The following is a 27,555-nucleotide window of genomic DNA, read 5'->3' on the forward strand; positions in this document are numbered from 1 at the left end:
TAACTAATGCATCAGTCATTTTTTTATCATTCTATTATAGTCTGTATATCAAAACACATGAAATCTCTGACTATTATCTTTCTTGAGTTTGAACTGTTATTCCTGTTGAATGTATTACTTGTCCACTTCAATAGCTCAAATCTGTATATATTAAAGCATACAAGTACAAAAGTCCAAAGGCTTATGGAACATCATTTGACTTATAGCTACTAACATCAACCAACACTATACCAACACTTATTGTTTAATAGGATATAATGTGTTAACTGTAATCTCGTACTGAAACCAAGTCTCAAATGTATGCTTTTTCTTTTTTAGATTTACTTTTGGTGTTTTTGACTTTTATTAGAATATAACAGTATTGTAGACAAGAAGAAAAGCATTTTTACATTTATGACCTTTTTTTTTTTTTTAAGGAAACGCCCCTGTTGTGGATCAAACAAAATGTTATGAAGGAATGCTGACTGCAATTACACACACAACGATAATTTGAGGTGTAAAATCTAGAGACATTCTGATCATATTAGGAAAGAAATCGCTGTTTCGCATGCACACACAGTGATTCAGAAAGTCCTGGGCTTGACAAACAATTTTATGTCACTCACTTAAGCATTCAGGAACTACTTGTGGGTGCATATAGCTCTGACGATAGTGAAAAAATCTGAGAAATTGTAACCACAATTTTAAATATATATTTACAGTTTAATCCATATTGTAAATCATTCACAACCACCATTAGTCAGAATCATTCCTATTCTTTCACCACAAACTGTGCTAGAAAAAAATCTCTCTCACAGATTTGAACTAAATGTTGGTGGTGACATAAATTGTCGATGAGAAACTGCTTTTCTGGTCCCCACCCACTGTTCAAACTTCCGAGAGGCGCTTGACATTTGGAATTCCTAAACGACATGGCCTTTCAGCGATGTGGATTCCCAAACAGATCTAATGTCAATCAAACACCCAGCATCCCAGACCCCCAACCATGGCATTCTGAAAGGGTATATGCCTACTGAGAGGAGGCATGGCTGTAGCCTGACAATAAGGCATACATAAAAAAAAATAATTACTAATCAATCCCTCTATGTAAACCAATTCGTGCTGAAATGTGACCTGTAATGCAATTTTGATTTTGCTTTGTTAAACATAGCATATAAAATAAAATGTATGACTTTAAAATCCACAGTTGTGATTAACTAGATGATTTTCAGTTCCTTTTAGAAAACATAATGTGAGGAGGTAACCTAAATAAAAAAATGAACATTCTGTTACCATTTGTTCATCATCATGTCATTATGAAGCCAAATGACTCAGTTGATCCAGTTTATATGGTCTTAATGATTTGTGAATGAATGAATGATCCGGGTATAGCAGTAATAGTACACTGAAGTGGTGCATTTTTAGTCAATAATGTGGTCTGTTGGTCAAACAAAGCTATCATGGGAATTTTGAAGAACTGAAATATAGCTCAAAAGTCCCATTTACTTTTATTGCACTTTCATCCTTTAGTTCCCATTAAAGGAACAATTGTTTTACATTTAGGAAACTAAAGTGATCAGACAGTGATCTGTAAAAGAAATCTATGTGAAAATTCATAAATATGTATGATGAGGCAAATGGGGGTCACATGTCAGTCGATTCCAAAGTGATGGTGGGCTCAAACAAAACCTAAGAACTTCAAAAATAAATAACAATATACATACATTAAAAAAAATTAAAATTAAAAAAAAATAATTAAAATCCACACACACAATGAATCAAGAGAGAGGCCTTGAATCTCTTTGTGAATTAAAGAGCTGAAAAAGCTAAACAAATTTAAATATAAAAATGTTATATATTGTAATTTTGTATTTACCAAGACATTTAAGAGACATTATAAAGGAGAGAGACAGTCCTAGCTGCTTATTTTTATTTTATTTTATTTTTTCCTTGAGTACACAGTGACACTATGAGGTCAAAGAGTGAATAACTAAAATTAGTCCATTTAATTTTAATTTATTATTTTTAATTGATTTTGGTAAACAAAAATTAAATAAAAGAATAAAAGCTTATATAAAAGTACAGTGGTGTGAAAAAGTGTTGGCCCCCTTCCTGATTTCTTATTTTTTTGCATGTTTGTCACACTTTAATGTTTCAGATCATCAAACAAATTTAAATATTAGTCAAAGATAACACAAGTAAACAAAACATGCAGTTTTTAAATGAAGATTTTTTTTATTATTAAGGGAAAACCAAATCCAAATTTACATGGCCCTGTGTGAAGTGTTTGCCCCTCTGTTAAAACTGTGGTTTATCACACCTGTTCAATTTCTCTGAGTTCAATTTTCCCAGGCCTAATTACTGCCTCACTTGTTCGCAATAAAGAAATTTCAAAAGTAATTGAGATCTATTAGTCTGGAAAAGGTTATAAAGCCATTTCTAAAGCTTTGGGACTCCAGCGAACCACAGTGAGAGCTATTATTCACAAATGGAGAAAACATGGAACAGTGGAGAACCTTCCCAGGAGTGGCCGGCTGACCAAAATTACCCCAAGAGCACAGCGACGACTCATCCAAGAGGTCTCAAAAGACCCCACAACAACATCCAAAGAACTGCAGGCCTCACTTGCCTCAGTTAAGGTCAGTGTTCATGACTCCACCATAAGAAAGAGACTGGGCAAAAATGGTCTGCATGGCAGAGTTCCAAGACGAAAACCACTGCTGAGCAAAAAGAACATAAAGGCTCATCTCAGTTTTGCCAGAAAATATCTTGATGATCCCCAAGAGTTTTGGGAAAATACTCTGTGGACTGACGAGACAAAAGTTGAACTTTTTGGAAGGTGTGTGTCCCATTACGTCTGGCGTAAAAGTAACACCGCATTTCAGAAAAAGACCATCATACCAACAATAAAATATGGTGGTGGTAGTGTGATGTTCTGGGGCTGTTTTGCTGCTTCAGGACCTGGAAGAACTGCTGTGATAAATGTAACCATGAATTCTGCTGTTTACCAAAAAATCCTGAAGGATTTCTGCATAGATGAGTGGACCAAAATTCCTCCACAGCACTGTAACAGACTCATTGCAAGTTATCGCAAACGCTTGATTGCAGTTGTTGCTCTTAAGGGTGGCCCAACCAGTTATTAGGTTTAGGGGGCAAACACTTTTTCGCACAGGGCCATGTAGTTTTAGATTTAGTTTTCCCTTAATAATAAAAATCTTCATTTAAAAACTGCATGTTGTGTTCACTTGTGTTATCTTTTACTAATATTTAAAAAAGTTTGATGCTCTGAAAAATTAAAGTGACAAACATGCAAAAAAAAAAAAAGAAATCAGAAAGGGGGCCAACACTTTTTCAACCACTGTATATAAATATGAATAATAAACCATAAATGTTTTTACAGAGATTTTTTTATATTTAAGAAAAAAATAATAAAATAATTTATATTCTGTTATTGTTATGCCAACCTTGGTTCAGACTCTTCTGTCTTTAACCATTTGTTTTGGGGTGACATGGGGTCTCTGTTTCCTCACCACAGGCCTAAACTGTTGTTGATGAGTCAGTGTTTTGAGGTTGAGAGACTTAATGAAACTCTTTTTTTTTTTCAGCTCTTAAGAGAATTAAGAGCTTGGCAAGCAATGCAAGCAATAATGCCCCATAGAGAATGAGATGTTTGCTTTAAGTTTCCTTTGCTTATGTGTGGGGTTTTGATGAAGTCAGACTTTGTCTGGGTCTTGTGAATCATCATTTGGGACCCTCAGTCTTCTTTATTCCTCTTGCCAAAAGCCTTTATGTACCTCACCTCTAATCAGGAAAGGACATTTAGGTTTTTCCACTGTTATTTCATGCCCACCAAACTGAGAAGGGTATCAAACTGGTTTAGGGCAGGGAGTTTGTGTATTAGCAAAAGGAATAGTTCACCCAAAAATGAAAACGTTGTCATCATTTACTCACCCTCATGCCATTACAAACCTGTATGAGTTTCTTTCTTATATTGATCATAAACAAATATATTTTGATAAATGATCAAACAGTTAATGGTCCCCATTGACTTTCATTGTATTTATTTCCCTATAAAAGTCAAAAGGTAACAACAGCTGTTAACCTATTAAGTTTGTGGCATAACATATGGATAAATAAAAGAGCCAAAACTAAGCATGACTATAGTGTGGTATACAGAATAAATGCATTTTTACAAAGCAAGTCTTATATAAATAAACGTATCATTAACGTTAATTCAGCGAATTTACAGATCATGTGTCTATATATCCTAATGTAATAAAATATAAAATAAGCAAATTATAAATAAATGAGTAGTTTTTAGTTGATACATCGAGAAGTTTTCAAAATGATTATATCTTAACTAAAGGTTTAAGTCAAAATCAAACTACTCAAATGCTTGTTTTCTCACTGAAATCATAATGTGTTTACTATGTTGGCTTTCAAAAGTGCTTTCACCCTATAGTTTCGCCCAATTATTTTTCCTTATGTTGCACTGACACCTAGCGGCAAAACACAAAGCAAACAAACAAACTTCTATACAGTATAGTGAACATCTGTTAAGAGCTAATACTGAGGATCCTATGAAATCATAATGATAAAGACAAACCTCTTTATTCACTCTCTCTTGGATAATTTAAAATTAATTCAGTCCAAATTCACTCCAACCAACCAGAACTAAGAGTGCTGCTTAAGCATCCATTCAATAACAGTATGGCCACATCAGCTTGTTTTTGTTGTTCCTCTGCTATGTTCTTCTGACCTCTTGGTGTCAGAATCCTCAGTTTGAATTGTTATTTGGTTGCCCCTGCTGTTAGCCATGTGGTTTTCTCTCTTTTCTATCTCTTTTACCACTTGTCTTGTGCACCTGGCTGTATGTAACATTGTCTTTTCACCCAAATATACATGTTATATAGTCTACCTTTCTGCTAAACTACTCATGCTCTATAGCTGCTCTAAACTGGGTCCATCAGTCAGAGAGATGATCCTGGAATTCTGTAAAATGTTAGCAATTATGACCACGTGTCACAAAGTAATTGACAATGAAAACTACTTCAGAAATGTGTACTTAATGAAACACTCCAAACACACCAAAATCTTTTTGTAGTGCCCATAGCCCTATTATCATTTGCGTAAATGCCTCAAAAATGAGAAAGAAAAAAAATCCCCCAAGAAAAGACCGCCAATGAAGCCTATTTTTACTTTCAGGTTACGTTACTTGTTCGAATAGAAATACTTAATGGCATTCGACATATTTGTTATTATGGTATTTCGATCATTCGTATAAACCTCCTTACTGTGTGTTCAGCAGCAACAAAACGGCGTTAGCCAATTTTTCTGATTTCAATATAAGGCTAAATTTATGAAAAAAAGGAAAAAAAGAATATATGCATCGTAATTCGAGGTCAGGTTTTTTTTGTTTTTTTTTTACTTAAGACTTAAAAACCGAACGAACGAATGATACGCAAGCATAAACTCTTTTTTCGCTATTAAAAATGCTTCTCATCTCTTTTGAAGAAGAGATTAGTGAATAGAACGCATCTTATCGGCGCTGATGATGTCACAATCGAGACCCCCAACCCACAGGTGGTTTTTAAATTCTGATTCTGTAGAAGATAAAATTGTTGAAGCGACTTGTCAATAGTAAAGCTAAAAGTCCTTGACTTTCAACCTTTTTAGATTACAGTTTTGTTTTAAACTGTAGAAAAACTGTAACGTCTAGTAAAGTCTGTTTTAAACACTGTTTAACTCATTTACAACTTTTTTGACCAGATGGACCCTGCGAAAAGTAGGCTATGTTCAAATTAATCCTGTATACATTTTTATATTAGGAATGCACCATATAATCTACATGTAATTGACCTTGATAAGATTCATCTTGATATTAATGACTCAAGTAACTGATTGACAAGTATCAACCATCCCCATTGTGTACCCCTGTTCACAGGTCTGACACCAACGCCTGACACTGAGCATGTCCCAGGACCACCAGGGATGAAAACAATATCAGGTTCATGTAGAATCGGTCCATCACCTGGCTTAGGTACATTTGAAACTCCTTTTTGCTCCATGTTTAAAAATATATAGCCTATATATTGACCGTCTTAATGCTGCACTTAGATTCATTATATTACTTGAGCCATATATGTGCAATGTGCAGAGTACAGTACAAAGCAATGTGCATTACTTGAATTTTAACTGAATTTCATCGCTCATACAACTCTCTTTAAAATCCACCCATATTTTTAACATGGATTTTTATTCTTTCTATTCAGACATAATAAAAACCTTAATGAAATTAACATGTTGTTATATCTTTCAGTACATTTGAAATATCATATGCTTGGTGATCTGGGAAAGGGATCCTATGGCTTCGTCAAATTAGCAATTCATAAATCGGATCACCGAAAGGTACCACAATTCTCTCTTTTCTTTTCTTTTCTTTTCTTTTCTTTTCTTTTCTTTTCTTTTCTTTTCTTTTCTTTTCTTTTCTTTTCTTTTTCTTTCTTTGTTTGTGTGTGTGTGTGTGTGTGTGTGTGTGTGTGTGTGAGTACAGATGAGTGAAGATCTGTGTCCACTCTTTTGATTAAGTTGAAAATATTAATGTTTGCTTGTTGTATACAACAATTTTACCTATGCTTTCCATCTTTTCAATTACAGGTCGCCATCAAATTTGCACCTAAACCTGAAACTGAAGACACGGGTTATCTTGTAAGTTTGAAAAACATAATGAATGTGTATTTGGAATATTTGAAGCACCAAAAAGAACTTTAAAAGATAAATTCACAAAAATGTTGATAATATCTAAATATATTATATTGAAATAACAAGATGCTATCAAGCTAATCTGCTGTTTATAACTTTTTTTTTTTTTTTTTTTTTAGCCTGGTTATCTCTACAGTGGCAATTCAGAAGTGGATCTGATGAATATGATGAAGGAACCTCACAGCCCTCACATTATAGAGTTGCTCGAGTGGTTTGAGGACCAAGATAATGTGATTTTGGTTATGGAATATCCAGAGCCCTGTGAAACACTGTATTGTTTTATTAAGCATAACAGTGGACGTCTAGAACACAGTGCTGTGCGGATGATAATTGTTCAGATTGTCCAGGCTGCAAAGGATTGTATAGACCATGGAGTTTGCCATGGAGACATCCATTCTGGAAACATTCTGGTCAATACAGCATCCTTGAACATCAAGCTGATTGACTTCGGATGTGGACTACGAATCGGTGGCAAGTGTCTTTGGTCTTTTATTATTTCCTTAGTGTTTTTGCATAATTGACAGATTTCTTAGTAGACAAAGACTGTAAATTGGTAAGTAAATGTATGGAATGTGAACGTGATTCACTGTTTGTTAACACTAAATATCTCTTGCTTACATAACCAGAAGAGTACCCAAACACTGAAATGACGATATCCTTACGAACGGCCCTTAAAATTACAATCCAGTCTGTGGGCCATGTTCTGAGAGAGGTGGTAAATTTAGCCCACACCAGTGTACCTGAAGGTGAGATAAAAGCTCTAACAACACAATGACACTAACATTGTTTGAGCACATACATGTATGTTTTTTTCTGTATGATAAACTATATTTTCATACATGTTATTTTCAACAATGACTAGCTTTCTTCTACAAATTCATACAGAATTCCAGGAACTTATTAGTTGGTGCGAACATTATGAAAGACAGCTTCGTCCCAGAGATATTTTAATGCACCCATGGCTAAGAAAACACTCAGTCTCAGACACAGAAGAAGGAAAAACAGCACAGGCACAATCACGGGGACAGTGACACAAACTAATGGTTTAGAGACAAGCTAGGAGCTGAAACCAATGAGAGAAGCAGTCAGTGAAAGCCAGGTGAAACGAGCACACAGAACACCAAGAAAGACACAACCTGACAGTGTAGGATGAGAATCTACCTTAGAATCTAACAGAGAATTATTTTTAAGTATTAATTAATTAATTCAAAAATAAATAAATAAGTAAATAAATAAATGCATACATACAAGAGCAAGGGCTCAGTCACATGGACTGGTGAGAAAAACTTTAATATTGAATATTGAATGCATATTGAATGCTGCAAAGCCCCCATTATAAATGTAAATATATAGCCCTAGCCTGCCATGGTATATCCTTACAAAGTCTTGTTCATTGTTTTCTGTTGGCAGTTCACCACTTCCTCACAAACTTGGCATTGTACTTGGTGATATGATGCTTGCATTGCAGTTGCTTGACCATTCCATGAAGGCTTGGACACATAGTTTATTTAATGATATTAATGCCAGTGGAAGTTTGGAACTCTTCAGCTATTGAATCAGCGGAGAATTGGTGACTTTAATGCAGCATGCGCTTCAGCAGTCTGACTTTATGTGGTCTTCCACTTCGTGGCTGAGTTGCTGCTGTTCCTAAATGCGTCCACTTTCCAATAATAACACTTACATTTGACTCAGGGATGAAATTTTATGAACTGACGTGCAAAGGTGGCATCCTATCACATAACACGATTGAATTCAATAAGCTCAATGATCAATTTTTTTCACAAATATTTGTAAATGCATACTGTATGGCTAGGTGCTTGATTTTTATGTACACTACAGGTCACCATCAAATTTATTTGTAAAACTGAAACTAAAGACATGGATTGTCTGAAAGTTTGAAAAACAAAGTGAATGTGTATTTAGAATATTTGAGGCACCAAAAACTATATATATAATTTTATGAAGTGTACACTAAATGCAGCCTCAAATGTTCATCAGTGACATCTTATGAGATCACAAAGTTCAAATATACATATATATCTTACTTTCGATTAACTATTTGTGTAGACTGTGACTGTCCCATAGACTGCCAAGTAAGTAACACTGTCAAGGTCCAGAAAAGTATAAAAGACATCGTCAGAATAGTCCATCTGCCATCAGTGGTTCAATCGTAACGTTATGAAGCGACGAGAATACTTTTTGTAAGCGAAGAAAACAAAAATAACGACTTTATTCAATAATTTATTTGTCAACAGTCTCCTCTGTGTCTCTTCATATCACCGTCACCGTATGCTGCGTATGCGCTTCTGTATCAGCCGTGCCACAAGAATGCACTGTTTTTATGTGTATTTAGCTTTGATTTGAAAGAAAACAGCACATCCTTGTGGCACAGCTGATACAGAAGAGCATGCAGCATACAGTGATATGGAGACACAGAGGAGACTGTGACAAAGAAATTGTTGAATAAAGTCATTATTTTTGTTTTCTTCACTTACAAAAAGTATTCTCGTCGCTTCATAACGTTACGATTGAACCACTGATGGCAGATGGACTAATCTGACGATGTCTTTTATACTTTTCTGGACCTTGACAGTGTAACTTACTTGGCAGTCTATGGGACAGTCACAGGCCTCCCGGTTTTCATCCAAAATATATTAAACTGTGTTCCGAAGATGAACGAAGCTTTTACGGGTTTGGAACGACATGGGGGTAAGTGATTAATGACAAAATTTTCATTTTGGGGTGGTGTATCCCTTAAATGCACCCATGGCTATGAAGATAGTCAGACTCAGACACAACAGAAGGACACACAAAACAGACAGGTGCTGTGAATCTGAACTCAGGCAATGGTTTAGAGACAAGCTTGGAAATGGAGCCACGAGAACTGGTGAGCCACGCAAGGAGAGCACACAGAATGTCAAGACAGACAGTACCGACTTAGAATCTACCTGAGAAGAGGACATCTGAAGCATATTTTAAAAAATAAATAAAGACAAGAGCACAAGCTCAGGCACAGGGGCTGGTAAGGAAAACTCAGTCATTGAAAGATACAGGAAAGAGCACATTGAATGCTGAGACAGATAAGGTAGCAAAAAGGATGATATCAGCGGTGGTTAGAATAGTGGTTCTCAACCTTTTGACTCAAAAGCCCCCATTTTAGTATTTCTGCAGTAATTAGCCTATGACAAAGCTGCTTGTTTTCAAACTGAAGTGTTGATATTTTAAATTAATAAACAATGTTTCACTTAATTCTAGAAGTGTTAGAAACAGTATGTTCTTCAATTAAAAAAAAAAAAAAGTTTTTAATAGTCATTCTGTGGCATTAGAAATTAGTTGAACTATACTATATGGAGAAAAGTATTGGGACGCCTGACCATACCAGGACTTTAATGACATCACATTCTACAGTAAATACATTTATGACTTATAAATGGGGAATACACCAAGAATAAAAAGAAGTGCAGGGAAGAATTAAGGAACAGTGAAAGCACAGAGAAAGATTTTTTAAGCAGAATGCAGTTAAGTGCTGATGGAAGCGATGAGTTTTGGCTCTCTTTGAAATATTGTTATGGATTCATTTTGCAGGTATATTTAACTGGAGTCAGCATGTAGGATTGCAACCACCACAGTGAGTTTTGCGTTTCAAATGCAGCATTATAAACGACACAGTGACTGTATTGGAAGCAGAAACGCTCTTCAGATTCAGACTGAAGTGGTTTATCGGCATTGTAAAAATGAACCATGAAATTACAGACATACACATTTACAATAAGTTCAGTAAACAACCGAACATCTTAAGTGAGTAATTTTTTAGATTGGCGCCAGATGGCGCTGGCGTTCTTTCGCCTTGCTAAAGTGTGTTGCCAGGTGCTCTTTTTATAAGCGAATTTGAGCTTCGAGCTTTTATAACCAGCTTGTTTATTTTTCTAGCGTGATCTGGCAACATTGAGTTTCTGGCCTTGCGAGTCAACATCAGCTTCCTGAGCTCCGCTTCAAACACGCAGCTGGACAAAAATGGTACGTGTTCATTTATCAGAACCGGTTTCCTTATCAGAAAATACTCGTCCGTTTTAACTTATTATTAAAACCATACGCCCGAGTAGATATTTAAGCTGCTTTTCCAAAAATCTGGCATTTTAGAACAGAAGGGTCACATGACAGCAGCGAGCTAGCGCTGCCTGAGTGATTCAGCCCATGTTCACTATCGAGTCAGGATGTATTCAGTCCATATCTTTTAAATAAATTAAATCAACGACACTCGAAGTATATTCTTTGATAAATGAACTAATTATACTTTTCGGTGTTATTATACTTGGTATAGTGTCTTAATACTAAATGGCTAGTCCAGTAACAGTTTGCTAGGCTACAGTGGCTAACATAAAACTGTTATTCTAGTATACTTTATATTACAAGCATATGTTTATGTTAAGATGACATGTTAGTATTTTTTATATATATTAAGTTACTTTGTATTCATTTCACAGTGTTTTGTTTGCGTTAGCCTGTTTAAACCTGAAGAGGAACGTTTTAAAATGTACTTGTACTGCAATAAATATCGGTCCAAATCAGTTTTACATTGAATAGTGCTTTCAAAACGAATCGTTGTCATTGAAATGCTTTTGAAAGTGATACTATGTTCTTATGGGAAGCCTCAGCAGCTCTTACCCCAAGCTTCACACTAACTGCATGCAAGTGCCATCCATTCACCAACCACAATCAGCTAACATTCAATCCAATTTATGTTAAATTTCCAGTTGATAATATGTATCCACTTTGTTTCAGTTTTCTTTGTCTTTCATCTTTTGTATGTTGTTTTTTGTTGTGATCATGCATCCACATCCCCTCCCTCACACCCTTCCTCACCCACTGTTCCCCATCCTGACCTCTGCATCGTATTCAGGCGGGTCACAGAGTAAGTGCCTCTCCAGACCTCTCGTGCTCACAGTTTTCTCAATTTTAGACTAGCGCTGCTGTTTCCTCTGGGCTGCTGGATCCTCTCACCCTCAGTCTTGCTTTCTGTATGCATTGCTCTGGGTTTACAATGTTCTTCATCAAGTGAAACTAATTTCTGTGATCATCAAGTAGTTAATAATCTAATTATCAGCTTGACGAATGGTTGAGAATTGAAGACCATGTTGAGAATATATAGTCCTGTTTCTAAGCTTTCTACAGGAACTTTGTGTGTGTTTTGCATAATGCATATGTTATAAATATTGTGAGGTATATATTAAACACAAGGTAAATGGAGTATCATTGAGACTTGGTCAGACATACTGGTCTCTTAAGAATATTGGCTTATGTTTGGAATGGGATACTAATGTACTGCATTTATTCTGAGTGCTGTTCAATGATATTAACGTGTCTTTACAAAACCTGCTCTGTGCCTCCTCAAAATGCAGTGAAAAAGGTGCGATGCCACAAAATCCTGATTAAATTATGCTTGCTCAGCCTCTAGTATTGAAATATACAATTGTAATCCATTTATGTTATCTCTGAGCAGCATTAAACAGTCTGTGTAAAGACACCTTAATAGCATTTCAGAAGCTCTTATGTGCCACCTTTGCAGTGTAAATTTGGCATTAGAAATAAAAATGGTCAATTTGTGTCCAGTTTGTGTCCAAATGTCATAACTTCAGGCAGTCAAATAACACAATATCACACACTGCATAAATAAAATGTGCATACTGCATCTCATATTGCTATATTTTGCAGAAACAATAAGGCTGCTTCTGAAATGGCACGTTCTCTGTGTAGACGCTTCCTTTGAATAATTTTTTTAATGCTTAATGCAAGCTTTAAAAAGGCATGTTGTATATATTATGAATGTGTGAAGTATCAATTTAATCCAGACATTCTGAGTTTGCCATTTTGGCATTGTCATTTGGGTACTTTTCGCTTTTTGTTTTATGAATACTGGGGACACACCACTCTTTTCACATACTGTTTTTTGCCTGCTATATTGTAGGGAAGGATGTGATTTCTGATGCAGTCAAAGTGTAGGATGCTAGTATGCTATTCCAAACATAGCCTTGTTGTCTTCAAATGTCCAGCTGTGTTTTTTATAAAAAAAAAAAAAAAAAAATCAAAGCGCATTGCATAAGATCTCTGTTTTCTATTGTACCAAAGCTCTGATTCTACTGAACATTTTTAGGCACGTAAGTGAAAAGTTTGATCTCAGCCTGTTTTAGGTCCAGCAATATCAACAGAGTTAACAGAATCAGCTCTCTTGTGCTCAGCTTTGACTTGATTGCTGTCTGAAGAAAATTTGACTCGTTAATGCTTCCAAAACATTCTCTCCCAAACGTTGTAATTAAAGATTTAATTCAGACAGCAATTCTTTGCTTACGACTCCACTATTCCTTCACTCTCAGTGTCCAACAACTAAGGTTTGAACACTAACAAGATTTATTTCGCCATTAGCTGGTCCTTGTGTTAGGTGACCTTCACATTCCCCACCGATGCAACACCTTGCCTGCCAAATTCAAGAAGTTGCTAGTGCCTGGCAAAATTCAGCACATCCTCTGCACGGGAAACCTTTGTACAAAGGAGACCTATGACTACCTGAAAACACTCGCTGGAGACGTTCACATTGTCAGAGGAGACTTCGATGAGGTTGGCTTTTAGTTCCTGTTTCTGTTTTTTGTAGCTGTTCATGCACTCTTTTAACCATTCACATTGCTTGTTTTAATTGACAGAACTTGAATTATCCAGAGCAGAAGGTGGTGACAGTGGGGCAGTTCAAAATCGGTCTGATCCACGGACACCAAGTGATCCCGTGGGGTGACATGGCGAGCTTGGCACTGCTTCAGAGGCAGCTGGATGTGGATATCCTCATTTCTGGTCACACACACAAGTTTGAGGCTTTTGAGAATGAAAATAAATTTTATATTAATCCTGGATCTGCCACAGGGGCCTATTGTGCACTGGAAAGGTATAACATTTACTTTTATATCCTCCCCATCATGTTATATGCAGATAATTACATGATTTGTGATTGTCTCTTTACAGCAACATCACACCATCGTTTGTTTTGATGGACATTCAAGCATCTACAGTGGTAACGTATGTCTATCAGCTCATTGGAGACGACGTCAAAGTCGAGAGAATCGAATACAAAAAGTCTTAAAGAGTGCGGATACTGTCAGCTGCCTTCTTTCAGGATGCTAATCTTGTCATTCCCTCTCACCTGAACATCACAAATGCTGTATCATAACATTACGCTATATTTTAATGTAATATATAATACTGTTTATATGTCACCAGAATGTCAGCGTTGTGATGGTTGTTGAGGATGCAATAATGCTGCATTATTTGCATAATGTTAGTGTGAATTAGTCTTCTAAATATGTTATGTGCCCTATTAATTTTTCAAGGCCCATGTTAAGTCATCTTTCATAAAATAAAACCCCACATCACATAAACAGTGTAATTTTGTTTTTTATTTTATAAGAAAATACAGACTGCACATTATTAAAATGACTATTTTGAAATGTATGGAACAGCTTTTTGCTTTAAACTGAATCATGTTGGGTATGTTTTAACAATGATTTTGTTAGGTATTTTTCACAAATGACAAATAAAATATAGATTGATGTGTTAGCTAAGGAATAGAAAGTCCTCATCATCGTCTTCCGATTCATTGAAAGACAGGCCACTCATGTGTCCAGCAATATAAGAGTCCATTTCAGTCGCCTCCCATTCAAAGTCATCTTCCCATGGATGTGATTCTGGAAATTTAAGTCCATTTTGAATTATGTTTAGCACAAAACATGAACCTGACTTGTTCATAATATCAGGATTGTAAAGAATCCTGTATATCAACAAACAAACAAACCTACCCCGTGACGAAGCATGTTTTGCAATGGTAGTCCTTCTCTTTCTTGAATGTATTTTGTTTGATTTTGCAAATCCAGAGGGCATTCTGTGTAGTGGGTTAATATTAGGATCACAGCTATTTCTTTCAACAATGTTTTAACATTTTTACATGCGGCATCATTTTCTTACCTTTGATGCTTGACAATTTTAGGTAAAGTTGTTTTCTTGACTTTCTCTGAGGTCGAAGATCGTTTTCCACTTTCTTTTGTCTTGCTCGTAGATGCACTTTGAGAATTTGTCTTGGGCTCCTCTTGTGCGGTGTATGTTGACACATTGTTCACATTTAGATTCACATTCGCATCTGGCACTGAATATGAATTATATTAAATTATATATTACATATTTCATTATAATGAAAGGTCTTGTTAATACAGGTAAATATGCTTATGTTATAAGATGTGATGGTTCACCTGTCCTGATACAGCGGTGTAATACATTCATATAGTGTTGACATATTAACTGCCGCATGTGCTCTTTACTGTAGGCCTCTGCGATACTATACAGAAAACGCTTCTGTCCGGGTGTCAGGACTGGGTGCTGAAAATAAAGTTCATATGGATTTTGAGTTACTTGGCATAAGTTTGTTAATGGCTGCTGAACCAGTCCTACCATTGTAATTTCATCTGATATCAGATTTATCAATTCTTTGCAAAAACAATTGAAAGTTTTGAATAATTATGTTTTAATATTGTTGTTATAAGTTTCTTGTGCTCACCAAGGCTGCATTTTTTATACCGTACCAACTGCAATATTATGAAATATAATTACCGTTTTTTATTACTTTTCTATTTGAATATACTTTAAAATAATTTATTATAGTTATTGCAAAGCTAAATTTTCAGTAGGCAAAAAATTCACCTTTGCCATCACAGCGATAAACAACATTTTAAAATGTAGTCAGAAAATTTAATTGTAATAATATTTCACAATTACTTTCATTTTAATAAAATAATCCATAGGAGACGCTCTATTTATTGCAGACTTTTGACCGGTAGTGTATATTTTCATGAAATACCTGTAAAAATGGAGCAGCAGTTATGGTCTTAGGGATATGAATAGTTTTAATGCCCCGATCTTGTTCTGGCACTTGTACAGTCGCAGGTCCTTGTATTTTGTGTCCAAATACTGAGTTTGTTTTGCCTGGATAAAGAGAAAAATTAAGTCCTTTAATTGAATATTAGTTACAGTTCACCTGACAAATATTAATAAACTTATAATAATCTGCTATACATATGAAAGCCGTTTGTCTTCAGAGGATTTTTTGGAATGCCTGTCTGGTCCCACTCAATTGGGTCAGAGACTCTGGTTACTCTGTCCAAATTATACAGGTGTAATGTTTCTGTAATTTACACAGATTAAGTTTGCTACTGTAAGGAAAAAAGGTCAGGTTGCTAGGGAGATAAAATTGTTTTGAGTTCAGACTTACTGTACATGCTATTGCAGATGTATAAAAAGAGTGCTGTAGAAATGCAGTGATGTGATTCGAGAACTAAAAATTTTAGGATACTACAACGAGGGATCCTCTGTAAAGTAATGGTGTGGCTGTGTTTTAATATTATCAGTAATTTGTGTAAGTGGTGGGTATGTGAGTCATGTAATCTTTATTTATTTATAATTTATTATTAAGTTAGTGTTAGTGTTCATAAACGAGTTATGTATGGTCTTTCAAGAATTTCAAGTCAATAATAGGGCTGGACAATATATCGAACGATATGACCATGCGCATCTCGTCAGTAAAGCCGGTTCCATGATTAGCGGTAAATCCCCATCACCTGCTTTCAAATGGAGCTGCAGTTAATACACAGAGCCGTAGTTCACTGAGAAGCTACGCTATATCGAGTTCATTATTGAAGATGAATCGCCTTTGATAATGAACTCGATATAGCGTAGCTTGTCAGTAAACTACGGCTCTGTGTATTAACTGCAGCTCCATTTGAAAGCAGGTGATGGGGATTTACCGCTAATCATGGAACCGGCTTTACTGACGAGATGCGCATGATCATATCGTTCGATATATTGTCCAGCCCTAGTCAATAATAAAACAATTTACGAAAAATATTTTTAAAGCTTGTATCATGTGGTGCCCCCCTAGTGGTTGTGAATGGTTGGTGCCCCTGGGCACTGGCCCAAGTGCCCTTATGGATAATCCGGCTCTGACTACAACATGTAAAATAATGCACTGAAGTTATCAATTTATACAAAATTTCTTTAAAGCATGAGAATCTGCTCGTATAGGACAATAAAATTACAGAAAAAATTAGCTGACACTAATATAATTTTAACTTTACAAATCTTCTCATTTAAGTATGTTATCAATTAAAATATTGTGCAATTTAAACTAAAAAACCTACAAAAACTTTGTATATTGAGGTTGTATATTGACATTATGTACAGTATATGTAAATTTATAGACAATTATTAGTACAAAGCCAGCAATTGCTAATCTGATCAATTAATACATATGTATGGACAAACTTACCGGCTTGCACATGGTTGAGACCAGATGGCCTGTCAAGATATTATATCATAGGAAATACATAGTTAACGTGACAACAACACAATAAAGTATTCTGCCTAGCTGTTGTATGAAATTCTGAGGCTTACCTTAAAGGCAAAAGCGACTTTTTGTGGTACAGACGACTTTTGTCGCTGTTTTCAAGGAATTTCACGTGCTTTTTCATGCCGGAGTGTTACCTGAACTGAGACTTGTAGAATATTTACAAGTGATATAAGGCGACTGTAATCCTATCCGATGCTGCGCGTGCGTTTCCAGTGTTTTGACCTCAGCGAGCTTCCGTAGGTGAAAAAAAAAACAGCATGGCTACTGTAGATATTGTAAGTGGAACACATTGCTGAGGCAAATAACGTTTTTTGTGTGTGAAATAAGTGAAACCGGCATACCAGCTAGTGCTGTCGGAGCAGGAGAATAAACAATGCCTCGATACGCGCAACTAGTGATGGGTCCTGCCGGAAGTGGAAAGGTAATTCTGTACCACGAGGACTAACGTTAGTTGAGTTAACATACTAAATGATCATAACAATTATGATTTGATTTTACTGTGTGCATATCTGTGATCGAGTGTTAAATCTAAAACATCAGTCTGGTCTGCATTGATCGTATTTACTTTAGTCTAAGTACTATACTAGAACCAAAAAATATGGGGTATCGTGATTGTTATACTGAATCCGATTTATTTTCTGTATTTTTCAGAGCACTTACTGTGCCACAATGTTAGAGCATTGTCAGGCCCTCAATCGATCTGTACAGGTGGTGAATCTGGATCCAGCTGCAGAACATTTTGAGTATCCTGTCATGGCAGGTCAGGAATCAATATATAGATACACACACAGAGAGAGTAAAATACACTCTCAGATATTTTGAGCAGTTTATATCAGAAGGTTTTTAGGATCATGAGAAAAAAATAGCCTACAGTCAAGTGTTTGACTGTGCAGACAGTAATTGTGTCATTATTTACATTTTTTAATTATTTGCATTGAGAAAATAAAACAAGATTTCAAGCTTTTTAAAATAATAATAAATGATTTTGGTATTTATTGTAAGTAATATAAAATTATAATAAATTTAATGACCTTTTAATTAAATATTTCAAGGTCAAAAAAGAGAAGAGTATATGTGGATGAATCATTCAGAGTAAGATGGGATCATATGCATTTAGAAAATAAATGAATTATGATTTAAATTTTTCAAAATGAAGAGGTCAGAGTCTTCAATAAATACTTGCATATTAAAACGTTAAAAAGTCATATAATTTGTATTTGATAAGTAGGGTTGCAACTGCCCCTACCTCAAAGCCAAAGTAGCCTTTATTGACGTTTTTAACACTTGACATTAAAGGGATAGTTCTACCAAGAATTAAAATTTTGTCATCATTTACTCACCCTCATGTCGTTCCAAGCCTGTGTGAGTTTTTATCTTATGCTGAACATAAAAGAAGATATTTTGAAGAATACTGGTAATCAAACAGGTGATGGCCCCCCACTGACTTCCTTAGTATTTCTTTCTCTACTATGGAAGTCAATGGGGACCAACAATTGTTTGGTTCTTCAAAAGATCTTCTTCTTCTAAGTTTCTTTTTTTCAACTTAAGAAATAAACTTAATCAGGTTGTGACATGAGGGTGAGTAAATAATGACAAAATTGTAATTTTTGGGTGAATTATTCCTTTAAAATAAAAACAACATCCTACAGATAAAACTGTATGTAGGTTTACATTCAGAAAAATTCAGTCACTCTCCCTCTCAGACAGAGGACTAACTCTGTGGACCATGAGCTCAGTAAATATCATTTCTGTAACATGCTTATTTTTAAAGACATTTAATGTGTTGATACAATTTTCACCGTATACAGACATTCGAGAACTGATCCAGGTAGATGACGTTATGGAGGATGACTCTCTGAGATTCGGCCCCAATGGAGGACTCATCTTCTGTATGGAGTACTTCGCCAACAACTTTGACTGGCTGGAGGAGAGTCTTGGTCATGTGGAGGATGACTACATACTGTTTGATTGCCCTGGTAAGAGGTGATGTACCAGATATATGATGCTGTTGTGGATTGGCATGGAACGATACAGAGCATTGTGTCCTCTGGACTGCAGGTCAGATCGAGCTGTACACGCATCTGCCTGTAATGAAGCAGCTTGTGGAGCAACTGCAGCAGTGGGAGTTTCGAGTGTGTGGAGTCTTCCTGGTTGACTCACAGTTCATGGTCGAGACCTTCAAGGTAATGTTTGGCACATTGCAATGACAAAAATGCCATGGGTTGGATTTTTTACGATTTGGCTAAGAAATTATTGAAATAGTGAAAAGCTAAATTTTATGTTTGTTGTCATTTTTTTTTAAATCTAGTTTATCTCTGGAGTTATGGCTGCTTTGAGTGCTATGGTGACATTAGAAATCCCACAAATCAACATAATGACCAAAATGGATCTACTCAGTCCAAAGGCTAAGAAGGAAATAGAGAAGTATGTTCATGTAATATGATCCATTTATAATTCACTTCAACCTAGATTTAGATGACAGACTGTGTTTTTTATTTTATTTGCAGGTATCTGGACCCGGATATGTACTCAATGATGGAGGACAACTCTGTATCTTTGAGAAGCATGAAATTCAAGAAATTAACCAAGGCCATATGTGGTTTGGTAAGTTACAATTACAAAGATTATGCATTGAGGCACTGATAAATACACTGTTTTTTAAAAAAAAAAAAACATGTGATCATAATTAAAAATGTAATTTAAAAAAAAGTTTCAGGTTTGCTGTGCTTGTTTTTTGTACTGCATAATTTTGATTATTTACCAATATGACTACAAAATGATGATAAAAATAATAATTATTATTAATTAAAAACATTGAACAAATGAAATATATTACTATTTTAATTGTACTAAATCTATGTAAAAAAAAAAATAGTATTTAATAATAATTATACTCATAATAATTTTTATTTTACAGTACAACATAAAACCACAGGGAGCCTTAAAGCTCTCCTTTGTTGGCTACAGGTTTATAAAAGTTTCTTGTTACAGATCTGGTGAAATGCTTTATTTAGAAACACACACTACCGTACTTATATTACTAAGATGGCTCTGTCTTCTTTAGATTGATGATTACAGTATGGTTCGTTTCCTGCCCTTTGACCGCACTGATGAGGAGGGCATCAGCATTGTCCTGCAGCACATTGATTTCTCCATACAATATGGTGAAGACCTGGAGTTTAAAGAGCCCAAGGTCTGTACATAAGATTACTGCCATGTGCTATGAACTGATGTTTGATTCAAATATATATTTCTGTAGCTTGTATATTATAAAAACAGTTGTTTAGACTAAATTCGTTTTAGATTACAACAAAATTAGCATTTTGCACAACTGCTCTTATATTCCTTTTTTTCCAGGAACTCGATGGGGAACCCAGTAACACAAATTTTGATGAGTTCTTCCAGGACAGAGGTGATTCTTGAGCAAGGACAGAGATCACACTTGAAAAACAGCCAGATTTGTTTAATTAAGAGTTTCATTTTTTTAAACTACATTCTGTGTCACTGTCATTCATAATGTCATTAGTTGAAGGATGCAACCATAACCTGTACAATGCCTCAATCTTAGCAGAGTTATATCAAATGTAACCCATTTTTTAGAAGTGCATATTTATTTTTGCAATAAAAATATGGAAATGACAATTGATTGATTTGATTGTGTTTTAATTTTGTTAAGAAATTCAGCCATTACATCTGTCACAACCCAGTTGTGTAGAATCCTTAGGCTTGTGATACACGGGGGGCAACTTTTTAAACAATGTTCCTCGGGCACATTTTACCATTGAGAATGGGTAACAATTTCTAGTCGACGGTGGGCCCTGTGTCTCAACTTGATGTCCATTGATGGCAATATTGCTCAAAAAGTTGGCCCGCGTATCATCAGCCTTAAAAACACATTGATGAAGACGTGGAATAGTAGCTTATCATTATGAGTTATTCTATAGTGCAGTGGTTCCCAAAGTGGGGGTCGCGGGACCCCGGCGCAGGGGTCGCGAGATGATTTCTATAAAAAAAGTGGAAAAAATATATATATTTTTATATATATATATATATATATATATATATATATATATATTTTTATATATATATTAAATAGCACATGTAACATATTTAGACTACTTAAAAGAAGTGATATTAAAAAACAGAACTGAGGCAAAGCTGGTATCTTCTGCACCCCCCAGTGGTTATAGCGGGATATTGCACTGGACACTTCCTGTATCGGTGTTGGGTGGGACAGCGGAAAAGGCGTCTCGCAGCGCTGACATATTCATTTTGCCTTCCAGATTGGAAACATATTGTACCAAGATGCCGGTAAGAAACCATTAAACGTACAAATTTAGACGTTGAGCGTAATTGTTTGCGTTATGAGCAGTTGGCTGTGCCACGTTTTAGAGCAGTGGCGAACTAGAAAAAATATTTTAGCGTTCTTAGCCATAGGGCTAACCTACACATCACCTTACTCTGGCCATTTTTCTACAAATGTAACCCTTTTACAAATGCATATTCTATTATGTTTTTATCTTTGTGCGTTATTGCCAAATAAGTATATGTAAGTGTCCGAAATGTGTTGTTAGAACCCGAATTTGTGCATCTGTCCATGATGCGTGATTTCCTCATTTGCATTCAGCTCCGTAATCACTGATTTTCTTTAAACATTGGTCATTTTAAAACAAATGTGCTATATTAAAGAAATATTACTAAGTAACTCTTGTATTTTTTGTGACGTTTCACTCTCTTCAGGCTTACCACTCAAGCTTGATGGATGCAGACACCAAACTGGTGGGGAATATGGCATTGCTGCCCCTCAAAACACAGTTTAAGGGTCCTGCTGCTAAAGAAAGTAAGAAAGTTTGCTCTTTTTCAGACAGTCCTGTGAGATCAGAGCTGTATGTGGTTCTTCCTTAAATGGCCATCACCAGTACAGTATTTGACGAATCAACTCTTCCTTCCTGTTTCCAAATTCAGCCAAAGACACAGACATTATCGAAGAGGCCATCTACTACTTCAAAGCCAATGTTTTCTTCAAGAACTATGAAATTAAGGTAAGACGAATGACCGTACAGCATGCTGTGCTGGAGCCTAAAAGAAATGCCTTGCGTGTCTTAACATGCATTCATAGTTCTGACCTGAGAGAGAAGAATACATATTCTCACTATATCCTGGTTTAAACTCTTTATATATGCATATACACACAGCTTTTTTTTTTTACCTGTTATATGTCTTTTTATTTTATTGTTGCAATTTTGTATTGAAATATTCGATTTTATACTTTTGTTAGAATGAGGCAGATCGAACTTTGATCTACACCACTCTTTACATCTCTGAATGCCTCAAGAAGCTCCAGAAGGTAACTGTTGAAGAATAAAAGCTTCATTGTATATATTTCAAACATTCAGTAATGAATCATTTGTCAGGTGTTGTTCGTTTTTCTCATAGTTTATTCTTCATACAGTAACTAACTACAATCTCATAAATGATTTATAGTGCAGTTCAAGGAGTCAAGGAGAGAAGGAGATGTACACCCTGGGAATTACCAACTTTCCCATCCCTGGAGAACCTGGCTTCCCTCTGAATGCCATGTATGTTAAACCCTCTAACAAACAGGAGGAAGGTATGGAACAGTGAAGTCAACACTTACTTGGGTCTAGTTGTTTTGCACATCCACTAAGACCTTCATTGTGATGAGTTTATTAGCAGTTTTATTGCTGATTACAGAACTGATCTAGATACCGTGTTTTTCTCCTGGACAGAAACGATGAGAGCTTACCTGCAACAAATCCGACAGGAGACGGGACTGAGATTGTGTGACCGTGTGTTCGACCCTCAGACAGACAAACCAAGCAAGGTGAGGCATATCGAAATATTATCAGTCAAATCAAAGTGCTTGACAAAAGCAAGAGAGGTTTTTATAGGAATTTTATTCATTTAGTTAATTGATTACATTTTTTTGTGCATTGTGACATTTTAATTATTAAGTGCAATTTTCCTTGTTACTACAATGCAAAAACAAAAGTTGATTGTAAAAAGTTTTTTTTTAGAATTTTTTTAAACAGGACACATATTTCCTCAAGTCTTTGCAACATATGGTTTATGTGTTTAGTGTTTTGTTTTGTTGGGTTACAACTTGGACATTTCTTAACCATTTTTTGAGATTCACCAAAACATTATTAGTGTCTTATGTGAAATGTTTCAAATTCATGATATTAAACTAAATTCAAATGTTGATAATAATATCTGTTTATCTTCTACAGTGGTGGGTGTGTTTTGTGAAGAAACAGTTCATGAACAAAAGTCTGTCTGCACCTGGCCAGTAAGAAACCACTCAGGATCTCTCTTGGTGTTTCTGCGTGGGACGTGGATGGATTTTTTTTTTTTTCTTTCTTTAATGTGTATGCGAGTGTGTTTACCGAGATTTTTTTATCAAGTATATTTGATTTCTGGCTTGTCTTATGAAACAGGAGCCGATCAAATAAAAATCTATTAAAGAGAAACAGCTAGGCGACATCTCTTATTTCTAAGTGTTTCATCTAATATATAATATCTAGTATTTTATTAAAAACAATTCCTAATAGTTTCAGTTAACAATAACAACACTGCTTGGGGTGTAGAGAGTTCATAATTGTTTTATTTATCTGAACTTATTAAAGAGCACAAATGATTGCTGCAGAAAGAAATGACATTCCTCCATATTTAGTGCTCAAAATAATCAATATTCTGCCACTCCAACTAGAGAAAAAGGAGTTTCACACTAGTAACACAGCACTGAATCAAATCAAAACGTGACCAACTGGATATGCACAACTTATTGCTTAAAATTGTTTTCTGTCTTTAGAACAATAGAATTACATTTGCATTAGTACACAACACCCAACAGACCTGACACAGACAGATGTGTTGCCAAGAATCATATGCACCCTTAGAAGTTATTGAGGTAACTGCTTTTGACATGACTGACGCAAGACAAAAACAACATGACTAAAAGAGAATAAAACATAAGGACAAACACGAGATATGTAAGACAAATGCTACATTTTAATGAGCAATTACATGATGGGACCTTTGGGGAACAAAAGAGTGAACAAGATACAAATGTGATTACAAAACTACAGGTGGGGGGGAACATCACAAACAAATGACTGATAGAGCTATGGTACAATACATCATATTTACATACACGAAAAATACAGCTTTTGAGCTTACCATTTATACAAAAAATATTCTCTGTCCCTCATGCAAATATCGAACTTTTTGGTTTGTCCAAAAGAGGATTCCAGCTCAAAAACCGACTAGACATCACTAAATACAATTTTCCTTTCCGATAGGAGAACAACTTAAGGCAGCAGAGAAAGAGATGTCCCTTTGAGAGACATCTGCGGTATTGTTTTTTTTTTTTTTTTTTTTAAGGGAACAGGGCCGTCCGACATGTCAGTGAGAAGGGAAATCAGCATGGATTCTGACCATCAGCCTCTATTCGTACCATAAATGCACAAAACACGCCAGAATTGCATAAAAGACTTTGTTCAAAATTGATGGCTCAGTGGCAGATAAAAAAGCGAGTCAAAACAAGTGTCATGCAGTACATTTCATCATAATTAAGATAATAAATAATTCAGACATTATTCTACGGAGGCTTTGCTCTAATATCCCTAAATGGTGCAGACCCAAATAACCAGTGACTAAAATAAAGGTGATCGCCTATTAAAGATTGTAACTGGCATGTCTAGAGGGGATCGTTAGAATTCAATGCACGCGATGAAGCTTTGCCACACTTGAATGTGATCCAACACATCGGTTAAACCTATTAAGTTGATATGAGCTTGTCATGGGTTTTAAAATCAATCCTGACATAAATCCTCAAACTGTCTTTGACCTCAAGATATGGAGATGGGAACTGATATGTACTAAACGAAACAGTGATGAGGCGGCGTCTAGTCGAATGCCATTTCTTGGCTTTTCCTCACACAGCGGGCGACTTTCCTCTTGAACTCACCGTTGGGATCCTCTCGCCACTCTTTCTGCAAGCCAATCACAAATGTGAGAGTTTCAGTCATGAACTTGAATTTAAAACCCATTTTATTTAAATTAAGTGACATTTTGGAGTTAAATTTAACAAAAAATGCACGTGGGACTTGATTTTATTCACCTATGAAGGTCATTACTGTTACTTTTTAAGTAGTTTTTTTTATTTTTTTAATCCAGGATGAAGATGCTTAAATAGAAACACTTCTTTTTAAAATCATTCATTATTTGCTATAAATGCTGTAACCATTTTTACAATAATAATGTATGTTATAGTAAAGTATTATCCATATGCCAACATTTTAGAAAGGCTGCATTTCCTACCTAAATAAATAAATAAACTCGTTCCATTTAGTACATTCTGATGAAAGGATGTCACCATGAAATCTAAATTGACCATTCCTATTTTTATGGAATATTTCAGTGTTTATTACAAATGACAGGGTTTCTGCATGTTTTATGTAGGTACATTTAAGATCTTTTTAAAACCTATTAAAGAAAACTTAAAGAATAAACTGAAGAGAATGCAATGCATCAGTATTTTCTCTAAATGTAAACGTCTAGGGAGTACACAATGAGTTAAATTAGCTACACTTAACCACCAACCAATCTCTATTACTTTTCAATTCAAAAAAAAAAAAAAAAAAAAAAAAAAATTCACTCCCAACCACTAAAACATGGGAATAACTTTTACTGTACCTTCTCATCACATCGCAAAAAAACCCTGATGTTCATGGCGATTTATATAACGTGATTCAGTATCATCACAAATCAGTAAACTTACAGCTGCATCCACATTGGCTGGCGAGTCACCGTTGGGGTCAGCTAACATGGAGATCACACTAATCATGATGGTCTCTACGGTGTGGATGGGCAGCCAACGCTCCTCAGGTTTCTCATAGCCAAATTTGTCCTCTCCTGGCTCATGAAGGATGGAAATGCACACATCCCCGTTCTTTGCAACTGGTTAGAGATGAAGAATGTTATCAGTGCCGGTCTCTACATGTACAATGATTTCACCAACATGCACTCACCGTTAGGATGCCAAATCTCTGTAATAAACTTCATCTTGGGAGGCCGAAGTGGGTAATCGTGAGGGAAATTGAGATGCGCCTTATAAAATCCACCTTCGCTGTAAATCAAAAACAGAAAAAGTGAGTCAACGGTTTGGTTAGACAAGATTTCAGAAGACTAGATTAGTCGATGGGCCACTGTTAAAGATAAACCCAAACAACACATGGCTGGTAACAGGATTGGTTACTTACAACAGTGTGTCTTGAGGGCCGATCACGACAACCTCCCACTGATAGATATCATCATCATCAATCAGACCAGCAGAAAAACCTTCCACTGGGTTTTTATTGAGCTCTGTGAGATGTAAAACAAAGAAATATTATTTTAAAATATAATCTCAAATTTATTTTTGTGTGTTTGTATACTTGTAAAATAAAAAGGTAAAAGGTTTTGAACAAGTTAGTGAGGTATAAACATGTTGATCACAAAAAATAATAATTATATATACATAATTGTGTGTAAAATATTATATGTAAAGTAGTTAGAATATGTATCTGGCAATACTTGATTTTAACTTACATTTTCTGCTATGTAATGAGGGCTTCAAGTTAATCTAAATAGCTATTTATCATACTATATCTATACCATATTGTGATCACTCGAGGCATTAAAAAAAAAAGATTAATTTTAATACGAAATCTAAACGAGTTGCTGTTTTTTTTTCCTAATTTGTCCACTGCATACTAACACGTGTCAACTGATATTATGACCAGTAAACTTAGTTTTTACCACTCATTGCCATTATTTTAAAATATCTAAAATAGCCTATTTAATAAATAGGTTATTTTCTTAAATAACAGGTATAAGCTTTGAGATCAACATGTTTATACCTCACCAACTTATTAGGCGCTAGCATGCTAGCAAAGCTTCTGACCTTACAACTTTACAAGTGTAAATACGAAGCCCATAAACTCTTACACAAACACTGACACAGTGGGCTTTGTTACGCACTAAGTAATTTAGTTAAAAAGTGCTGATGGTATGGATAAAAATACCTGGTATGGCATAATTTTGTAGTAGTACTCACGCTAACACTTAGCCACCTACCTGCTAGCTGTTTTCGCAGGAGCAGGGCCGATTGCTCAGTCATTTTATTTTAACTAATGTTAACAAAATAAATAATGTCGCCAACAAAAATGGGACGAAATAAATGTTGGCAATCAAAGTTGTTCGACGCGCAGCACTTCGGCACTGTGTATTTGATATCTACTTCACATGCGCCGAGAACCAACACATGTGATACTGGCACTGACCTCAAGGCTGTGTGTCACTAAGTAGCTGCCTAC

At 35.5% G+C, this 27,555-nt stretch overlaps 5 protein-coding genes across 6 annotated transcripts; 3 read left to right on the forward strand and 2 right to left on the reverse strand.

Moving 5' to 3' along the window:
• The first annotated feature begins 10,639 nt into the window (after positions 1 to 10,639).
• Positions 10,640 to 14,162, forward strand: vps29 (VPS29 retromer complex component). Of its 2 annotated transcripts, XM_019063024.2 has the most exons (5): positions 10,663 to 10,758; positions 11,642 to 11,653; positions 13,162 to 13,353; positions 13,437 to 13,672; positions 13,750 to 14,162. In XM_019063024.2, the coding sequence occupies exons 1-5, from the start codon at positions 10,756 to 10,758 to the stop codon at positions 13,865 to 13,867; spliced, it is 561 nt and encodes a 186-aa protein (XP_018918569.1). In that variant the 5' UTR covers positions 10,663 to 10,755; the 3' UTR covers positions 13,868 to 14,162. The 2 variants fall into 2 exon arrangements, with proteins under 2 accessions (XP_018918570.1, XP_018918569.1); XM_019063025.2 differs by lacking the exon at positions 11,642 to 11,653 and having other exon boundaries at positions 10,640 to 10,758.
• On the reverse strand, positions 14,159 to 17,360 carry LOC109045168 (protein FAM216A-like). Its single transcript, XM_042747602.1, has 7 exons — positions 17,221 to 17,360; positions 17,096 to 17,124; positions 15,632 to 15,756; positions 15,027 to 15,153; positions 14,746 to 14,923; positions 14,580 to 14,662; positions 14,159 to 14,468 (listed from the first exon to the last, which is right to left on the reverse strand). Exons 1-7 carry the CDS (start codon positions 17,295 to 17,297, stop codon positions 14,338 to 14,340), a joined length of 750 nt encoding a protein of 249 aa, XP_042603536.1. The 5' UTR covers positions 17,298 to 17,360; the 3' UTR covers positions 14,159 to 14,337.
• Positions 17,361 to 17,408: 48 nt separating this feature from the next.
• Positions 17,409 to 20,818, forward strand: LOC109045171 (GPN-loop GTPase 3). The gene is made up of 8 exons (XM_019063020.2): positions 17,409 to 17,597; positions 17,828 to 17,936; positions 18,985 to 19,152; positions 19,235 to 19,359; positions 19,485 to 19,600; positions 19,684 to 19,780; positions 20,241 to 20,369; positions 20,534 to 20,818. The coding sequence occupies exons 1-8, from the start codon at positions 17,550 to 17,552 to the stop codon at positions 20,597 to 20,599; spliced, it is 858 nt and encodes a 285-aa protein (XP_018918565.1). The 5' UTR covers positions 17,409 to 17,549; the 3' UTR covers positions 20,600 to 20,818.
• A 516-nt stretch (positions 20,819 to 21,334) lies between these two features.
• On the forward strand, positions 21,335 to 23,667 carry LOC109045176 (actin-related protein 2/3 complex subunit 3-B). Its single transcript, XM_042747607.1, has 7 exons — positions 21,335 to 21,487; positions 21,917 to 22,016; positions 22,142 to 22,218; positions 22,455 to 22,523; positions 22,661 to 22,787; positions 22,927 to 23,021; positions 23,428 to 23,667. The coding sequence occupies exons 1-7, from the start codon at positions 21,482 to 21,484 to the stop codon at positions 23,488 to 23,490; spliced, it is 537 nt and encodes a 178-aa protein (XP_042603541.1). The 5' UTR covers positions 21,335 to 21,481; the 3' UTR covers positions 23,491 to 23,667.
• A 521-nt stretch (positions 23,668 to 24,188) lies between these two features.
• Positions 24,189 to 27,555, reverse strand: LOC109045177 (ubiquitin-conjugating enzyme E2 G1-like). The gene is made up of 5 exons (XM_019063026.2): positions 27,317 to 27,555; positions 26,461 to 26,563; positions 26,230 to 26,327; positions 25,980 to 26,158; positions 24,189 to 25,191 (listed from the first exon to the last, which is right to left on the reverse strand). The coding sequence occupies exons 1-5, from the start codon at positions 27,357 to 27,359 to the stop codon at positions 25,105 to 25,107; spliced, it is 510 nt and encodes a 169-aa protein (XP_018918571.1). The 5' UTR covers positions 27,360 to 27,555; the 3' UTR covers positions 24,189 to 25,104.

Source organism: Cyprinus carpio, chromosome B21 (genome assembly GCF_018340385.1).
Source record: "Cyprinus carpio isolate SPL01 chromosome B21, ASM1834038v1, whole genome shotgun sequence".
NCBI lineage: Eukaryota > Metazoa > Chordata > Actinopteri > Cypriniformes > Cyprinidae > Cyprinus > Cyprinus carpio.

Bases quoted from the DNA above. Each gene is read 5' to 3' on its own strand.
- LOC109045168 (XM_042747602.1), bottom strand. From the start codon at position 17,297: ATGAAAAAGCACGTGAAATTCCTTGAAAACAGCGACAAAAGTCGTCTG. The intron at 17,125-17,220 runs GTAAGCCTCAGA...ATATCTTGACAG, and splicing joins AAGTCGCTTTTGCCTTTAAG to GCCATCTGGTCTCAACCATG. The intron at 14,469-14,579 runs GTAGGTTTGTTT...TTAAATTTCCAG, and splicing joins AAAACATGCTTCGTCACGGG to AATCACATCCATGGGAAGAT.
- LOC109045176 (XM_042747607.1), top strand. The intron at 22,524-22,660 runs GTAACTGTTGAA...AATGATTTATAG, and splicing joins GCCTCAAGAAGCTCCAGAAG to TGCAGTTCAAGGAGTCAAGG. The intron at 22,788-22,926 runs GTATGGAACAGT...TCTCCTGGACAG, and splicing joins CTCTAACAAACAGGAGGAAG to AAACGATGAGAGCTTACCTG.
- vps29 (XM_019063024.2), top strand. The intron at 13,354-13,436 runs GTTGGCTTTTAG...TTTAATTGACAG, and splicing joins TCAGAGGAGACTTCGATGAG to AACTTGAATTATCCAGAGCA. The intron at 13,673-13,749 runs GTATAACATTTA...GTCTCTTTACAG, and splicing joins GCCTATTGTGCACTGGAAAG to CAACATCACACCATCGTTTG.
- LOC109045171 (XM_019063020.2), top strand. From the start codon at position 17,550: ATGCCTCGATACGCGCAACTAGTGATGGGTCCTGCCGGAAGTGGAAAG. The intron at 17,598-17,827 runs GTAATTCTGTAC...TGTATTTTTCAG, and splicing joins GTCCTGCCGGAAGTGGAAAG to AGCACTTACTGTGCCACAAT. The intron at 19,153-19,234 runs GTAAGAGGTGAT...TCTGGACTGCAG, and splicing joins CATACTGTTTGATTGCCCTG to GTCAGATCGAGCTGTACACG.
- LOC109045177 (XM_019063026.2), bottom strand. From the start codon at position 27,359: ATGACTGAGCAATCGGCCCTGCTCCTGCGAAAACAGCTAGCAG. The intron at 26,159-26,229 runs GTGAGTGCATGT...ATCTCTAACCAG, and splicing joins AGAGATTTGGCATCCTAACG to TTGCAAAGAACGGGGATGTG. The intron at 25,192-25,979 runs GTAAGTTTACTG...ATTGGCTTGCAG, and splicing joins CAGCCAATGTGGATGCAGCT to AAAGAGTGGCGAGAGGATCC.